This window comes from Eretmochelys imbricata, chromosome 9 (assembly GCF_965152235.1).
Source record: "Eretmochelys imbricata isolate rEreImb1 chromosome 9, rEreImb1.hap1, whole genome shotgun sequence".
Lineage (NCBI taxonomy): Eukaryota > Metazoa > Chordata > Testudines > Cheloniidae > Eretmochelys > Eretmochelys imbricata.
In genome coordinates, this window is record NC_135580.1 from 34605943 (window position 1) to 34612655 (window position 6713).

The following is a 6713-nucleotide window of genomic DNA, read 5'->3' on the forward strand; positions in this document are numbered from 1 at the left end:
AGTAGATGCACCTAATGAATGCATTTCTCAAGTACCCTCAGCATGGTATCAGGCAAGGGAGCCCAAGTGAACTATCCTCTGAATTTCCCACACATTCAGTCTCCCTCTACCATAACCACTATGCTGGTTCTCTCCTTTTCTCAGAGTTTCATGCATAGATCAGATTTTGGCCACAAATGACCATTTTACCTGGAATAGAATCTTACTAGTGACCGAGATGAAAAGCTCCATATCACAAAACCAATCCTGAGTTATCTAGTCCTGCCTGACAGGAGTTAGACTAAAATGAATTCCAGATGCAAATCTTTTATTCACATTGGAAATGTACAGATGCAAACTTTCAGAGATTCAATTGCACGCAACAGATTTTGAATGTCAAACGGAAAAAAGTTATTTTCTGTATGATCAAGAGTACCCACTGCTAAGCCATCAGATTGTATTGAGCATGTAATGATATTGTAGCATCCTCATTAAAGCAGCTTTTTGAGACAAATGTTTTGAGTGTTAGAAAGGGGTGTGCAAAGGCAAAAAGATTTTCATATACTCCAATAGCGTGCAGGCCTAGAAGCCTGTTCAGTCTGAGCTGTTCAAAAGAAGGGGTGAATTCTACTGGATGGGCAAAACAAAAAGTTAGTGAATACGAAGCACCAAGATCTTTTGTCAACCTAATAGTAGCAATCACCAGGCCAACAAGAACAGAAGGTACTCTCTACATTTTTTTATATCATGTAGAAACGTAAGCTCTTTCCTCCCTGTCACTCCAAACACAATATTTTCTAATGAAGAATACATGCTCTTTCAGGGTCCAGAAACAAATGGCAACTGTCTATGGCAAATGAACAGTAAATTACAAATTAGCAAGTAAACTGTTGGTAAGGCCTTAACAGCATCAGTGTATGCAACTGATGTCAGAGCATATCCTTTATTCCGATCTGTGGTGATACTGATGAGGTGGATATTATATTTCATATGGATTTTACCACAACTCAAGGCCAACTGAAATCAGATGCAAGTCTCATGCTAATGTTACATTTTTAATTCAGTGCTGATTTGTTGTTAATACTCTCAAAACTGGTCCAGATACCTATACATAAAAGTTTTATTTCCTGTATGGAGACAGTTTGCTCAAAAATAAAAAAGTGATCAGTCACAGATTTTACAATACATTCTTAAGAGTTGTATGCTTGGATATATGGTCAAGTTCTTAGCCAAATAGTGGGAACTCAGTGGGGAAAACTCCCCTGTTTTGTTACTAACAAGAAATATCCCATTTTTCTCAGTTACTTTATAATAGGAAACATTTTGCAGAAAGAAAAATCAATCTACTCAAGTTTGGAGAATTCTAAAAGTATATGTGATGGCTGCAATTTTCAAAACATATCCTTTATACCAAAGAGCTGAATTGCTGAAGTTTGCTTTTCTGAAATGCATTTATACTTAGCATGGAGAACATGGCTTTTGTGGATAGGCAGAAGAAGTATGCTTAGTTGTCTAACTGCTGCTAATAGCCTTTTCTGCTCTCCATCCCTCTCTTGGTTTAGAGTAGTCCCACGGTTGTCTGTTCTCAGTGTATCCATACAGTTTCCGCAGTGCCACACGGGTAGCTTCCTCCTCTGCAGCTAACACTGTTTCACCAGGACCTTCAGCTATAAGCTTCTTATCACTGGGAGGGAAAAAAAAAATCAAGTAAGTGTCCTCATGAGAAAACTGCGAACACCACTGTGCACCATTAATATATAATACGAGTCCTCTAACCAGCATTTCATATTTATTGGAAGGAAAACATTTAGATTATGGTGGTCTTTTGGGCAACTGTACATGAGTATATACTTGTTGATGGACACTCAGGTAAGAATTACACCGAATTTCTGAAGTACAACTGTGTTAACTCAGATTTACATTCCATTACCTATTGCCTGAACTATCCAATCTCCGTTAGAACTTTTTAAAAATATACAAGTACATCATTTGTGCATCATCTTGATACCCCTCTCTCTTTTCCTGGTAAACAATCATTTTGAAGTGTCTTGTCTTTACACAGTTCAGCAACAGATTTATTCAAAAACAGTTCAATTAGCAGAGAAACAATCTTCATGGCTACATAAATGAGGCCATGATTTAGCCTTAAATACTCTAAAGTAACCCTTGTACTTGGAGGGTTCTCTTGTCAATCCCACTTCCCTTTTGCATCCTCTGCCTATGCTACTGAAGCATGGAATGGTTTCATTCTTTTTCAAAGCTGTTCAACAATAATGTCTGCAAGAACCCTATTAAAATTTGCACCTGCACCCAATGTACTGCATGTGTCGATACTAGATTATAAACTCCTTGAGACGGGGGACTGTCTCTTTATGCATTTGTATGGGAATGAACATGTCAATCCTCAAACATTTATATAAAGTCCATTGCATAAATTGCATCTCTCTTCCAAAATTATTTTTACATGGCAACTTTAACAAGGGCAACTTGTAAAAAACAGACCATTTCCTTCCTCCCTCCCCCCAAAACTGAAATCCGTTTGACTTCAGATGAAAGTTTTACTAACCAGTACAATCCAACAAAGTACAGTGGTAGAACTGTACTGGCTCCTGACTGCCTGGTAAGTCTTGGTTCTGGAGCAGATATATTCCTCTTGGCCAATTCCTCCACTAGCAAACCCATTGGGTTTATAACATCCCAGATCTCAAAAAGGTCTTTTCCAATCAGTTGAGGAATTAAGAAGTCCTGAACAAAAACATTACAATTAACAGAAAGGAAGGGGAGTGAATGCTCTGGTGCTTTATAAGTACTAACTAACTATAGAGTTATGTGGTAGAAAATCCAATACAGAAATGTTGCATTACAAGATATTTTGAATGAAATTCGCGATCCCGTAAACAATGAGACAGAATTGTCTAAATAGGAAGGAAGCTGTTCTCCATTAATAGTTGCTTTTTCCTACAGACATATCTGAATGTCATACAGCAGAAGTAACATGGTTTTAAGTTGTTTCATATTATGTCTCTTAGCTGACATTTCTCTGATACAAAATTAGAAGTAAATGGCATAAACTGGAAGGATAGCAACTGCTAAAATGACTTCCCTCTCACAATATATTTTAATACGAAACCTTTTGATGTTTGATTCCAGGGAGACTCTTAACAAATCTCTGAATTGATCTGACTTTCTATGCATAATGTTAAGAAATTGCAGTGTTTTTCTGGAACAGTTTCATGACTGTACTAACCATCAAATAACTGTTTAAAAAGTTATACTGCAGCCACTGATTCAGCCATAAAATATCTAACAAATCAGGCCAAAAGTAAACAGTGCTACTCAAATAAATAACAGGTTACTATTCCTTGAAAAGTAGAGGTTGACTTAGGTAAAGTGGAATCATAGGACTGGAAGGGACCTCTCTAGGTCATCTAGTTCAGTCCCCTGCACCATGGCAGGACTATGTATTAGCTAGACCATCCCTCACAGGTGTTTGTCTATTCTGCTTTTAAAAATCTTCAATGATGGAGATTCCACACCCTGCATAGGCAATTTATTCCAGTGCTTAACCATCCCGACAGTTAGAAAGATTTTCCCAATGTCCAACCTAAACTGCTGCAATTTAAGCCCACTGCTTCTTTTCCTATCCTCAGAGGTTAAGGAGAACAATTTTTCTCCTTGTAACAACCTTTTATGTACTTGAATACTTATGTCCCCTCTCAGTCTTCTCTTCTCCAGACTAAACAAACAGTTTTTTCAATCTTCCTTCGTAGGTCATGTTTTCTAGACCTTTAATTGTTTTTGTTGTTCTTCTCTGGACTTTCTCCAATTTGTCCACATCTTTCCTGAAATGTGGTGCCCGGAACTGGACACAATACTTCAGTTGAGGGCCTAATCAGCGTGGAGTAGAACAGAAGAATTACTTCTCATGTCTTGCTTACAAAATTCCTGCTAATACATCCTAGAATGCCGTTTGCTTTTTTTTTTTTTTTTTTTTTTTTTTTTGCAAGTGTTAAGCTGTTGACTCATATTTGTCTTATAATCCACTATGACCCCCAGATTCCTTTCTGCAGTACTCTTTCTTAGGCAGTCATTTCCCGTTTTGTATGTGCGCAACTGATGGTTTCATCCTAAGTGGAATATATCTCCTAGCTCTTGCATATATGCACATCAGTTAGACCTGAATGCGGGAAATAAGTTTGTAGGGGGTCTGGCCTCTGCCAGCAGTCAGGGATAAGATACTATTTATTTATTTTTGGTCTTATAATTTGAGACTGGGATCGCTACAGCCTTAGAGAGGTGCCAAAGAAATAAAAATAATAACTGTAACTGCTAGTACTTACTCTGATAAATATCCCTGTTTTCTGATGCCCACTGCTTTCAAACAATGCTCCTATTACAGCAAAGAAAGTCTTCTGCAGCACATTGGGTGGAACAGGAAACTCTGCACAAAGCGTTAAATCCTGTATGGATAGGTTTCTGGCCACATAAGACACAAGTTCCTGGCTCGTGAGAAAATCAACAAGGGCTCGTATCCCTTCAGAGGGCATCTTTGGATAAGCATCTTCAAAACAGTGAGTGAGGTAAGAGCGTGAAAGAGATACCCCTTGTTCAGAAAGTTTGTGATTATCCTGGAGATTGAGGGCAACCGCTTCTTTGTCTAGCCCAAGCTCTTGGCGTCTGGTCTCCTCACTTTTAATATAACAGGAATTAACAAATGCAGTTTTGAGGAGGTCCAAGGAAAAGGTTTCATGTAGTCGGTGGCTAAAAGCCTGTATCTCTGCATGGTAATCCCAGTTAGGCTTCTCTGAACTACAAACATACAAGAGAGAATTAACTCAAGAGTAGAACTGAACTTCCAGACAGAGTGTCATCTGTTCCACTAAACAGCTTAGATATGAAACCATTTATTAAAAGGAAATGTAAAAATAAACAGAGTATTTCAGACATCTTCAAGTCGGCTTATTGCTAGAGCCCTTCAAATCCGTGGATATCTGCATCCGGACAGTTTTTGCGGATCGTGGATTGGATGCGGATACAAATTTTGTATCTAGGCAAGGGTCAAAATATAGCATCTCAAAGGGAAGGAGTTGTCTGCAGCTTATAGCCTATGAGGCCGCTGTCCCTTAACCTGCCCTTCCTCCTTCTTCTCCTTTTGACAGATTCCATGTAGGGTTGCCAGCACCCCCTCCCACCAGATCACATGCCCCCAAATATTATTATTTGTTGTTTGCATTACTGTACTCCCTAGGAGCCCTAGTCCTGGATCAGGACCCTGTTGTGCGCTAGGCCCTGTACAAACACAGAACAAAAAGACAGTCACTGCCCCAGACAGCTTATAATTTAAGTAAAAGATAAGAAATGATGAATGGATACAGAGAGGGAAATAAAAGGAAACAATGAGACCATATGCCTCAGCAGCATAGGTCAGGGGAGGCCAAACCCCATCTTGAGAGCTACATGCAGCTCTCTTACAGTTATAGTGCATCTCACAGAGCCCCCCACAAGCCCCCATTCTCCACTTACCAGACTGGGGTGAGGGTGGGGACACACAGACTCAGGGCTTCTGCCCCACGGGGGTGGGGTGGGGGTGGGGGCAGGGGAAGTGGTGGTCTTAGGGCTTCAGACCTGGGGGGTGCACTTGCCAGGGCTCAGAGCTTCAGCAAGAGCAGGGCTGATGCCTCAAGCCTTGGCAGGCCCCTCCTGTGTGGCTGACGCCCCGAGCCTCTGTAGGCGCGGGGCCCGTCTCTTGAACTTTTGAAGATTGTCATCTGCAGCTCAGAAGGTCAGTACATTTGGCCCCCACTGCCATAGGCCATAGTGTCAGCACACCAGCACTCTAAATAGGGTCAAGTTTTTTGTTGGCATTATGCAAAAGGAGCCAGTGAGGGAGGGTTTTGAAGGAGGAGAATGAGGGCCCCCATGCACCTTGTCTGCACTAAAACTGAGCTGCGGGGGGGGGGTGCTACTGTAATAGCGACAATAAATAACAATGTGAAGGAGGACTTGTGGCACCCTAGAGACTAACACATTTATTTGAGCATAAGCTTGCGTGAGCTATAGCAAAGCTATAGCTCACGCAAGCTTATGCTCAAATAAATGTGTTAGTCTCTAGGGTGCCACAAGTCCTCCTTTTCTTTTTGCGAATACAGACTAACACGGCCGCTACTCTGAAAAATAACAGGGTGGGTCTGGGCCAGGCGCTTCCGCGCCCTGTGCTGGGTCCCGCTGGGGCGCGGGGGACGCGGGGTCTAGCAAGAGGAGAGATGGTGATAACGCTCCAGTACGGGGGGTGGGGTGAAGGGATGCACAGACCCGGGACGGCCTAGCATGGGCCTACCAATGACCTTCCTCCACCTACGCCCGGACTCGGGGTCCAGGAGAGGGGGAGCTGGGGGCAGAAGCGGGAAGGGGCAACCAGCGCAGACGGGGGAAGGAAAAGCGGAGCGACCGGGAAGGAGGCGGGGAAGGAGCGGGGCCCCCAGCACGGGGCGGTAGGGCCGGGGAGACCGAACCCGGGACCCGGCTCTTACCGACGGGTAGCGGGCGCCCGCAGCCGCTGCTGCTCCAGGTAGGCGCGGAGCCAGAACTTTTTGCCCCGGCGCTGCTGTTGCTGGAGGCCGAGGGCGCTCCGCCCGGCGCCGCCGGCAGCGGCCAGGAGGCGGCGAGGCGCCCGCACTAACAGCCCCCGCAGCAGCCCCGTCGCCATAGCGGCTCGGCGCGGACTGGGAAGAGGA

The 6713-nt window shown here is 43.2% G+C and overlaps 1 protein-coding gene across 1 annotated transcript; it reads right to left on the minus strand.

Moving 5' to 3' along the window:
• Positions 1–1021: 1021 nt before the first annotated feature.
• On the minus strand, positions 1022–6713 carry MRPL44 (mitochondrial ribosomal protein L44). The gene is made up of 4 exons (XM_077826787.1): positions 6510–6713; positions 4320–4788; positions 2546–2724; positions 1022–1663 (listed from the first exon to the last, which is right to left on the minus strand). Exons 1-4 carry the CDS (start codon positions 6683–6685, stop codon positions 1492–1494), a joined length of 996 nt encoding a protein of 331 aa, XP_077682913.1. The 5' UTR covers positions 6686–6713; the 3' UTR covers positions 1022–1491.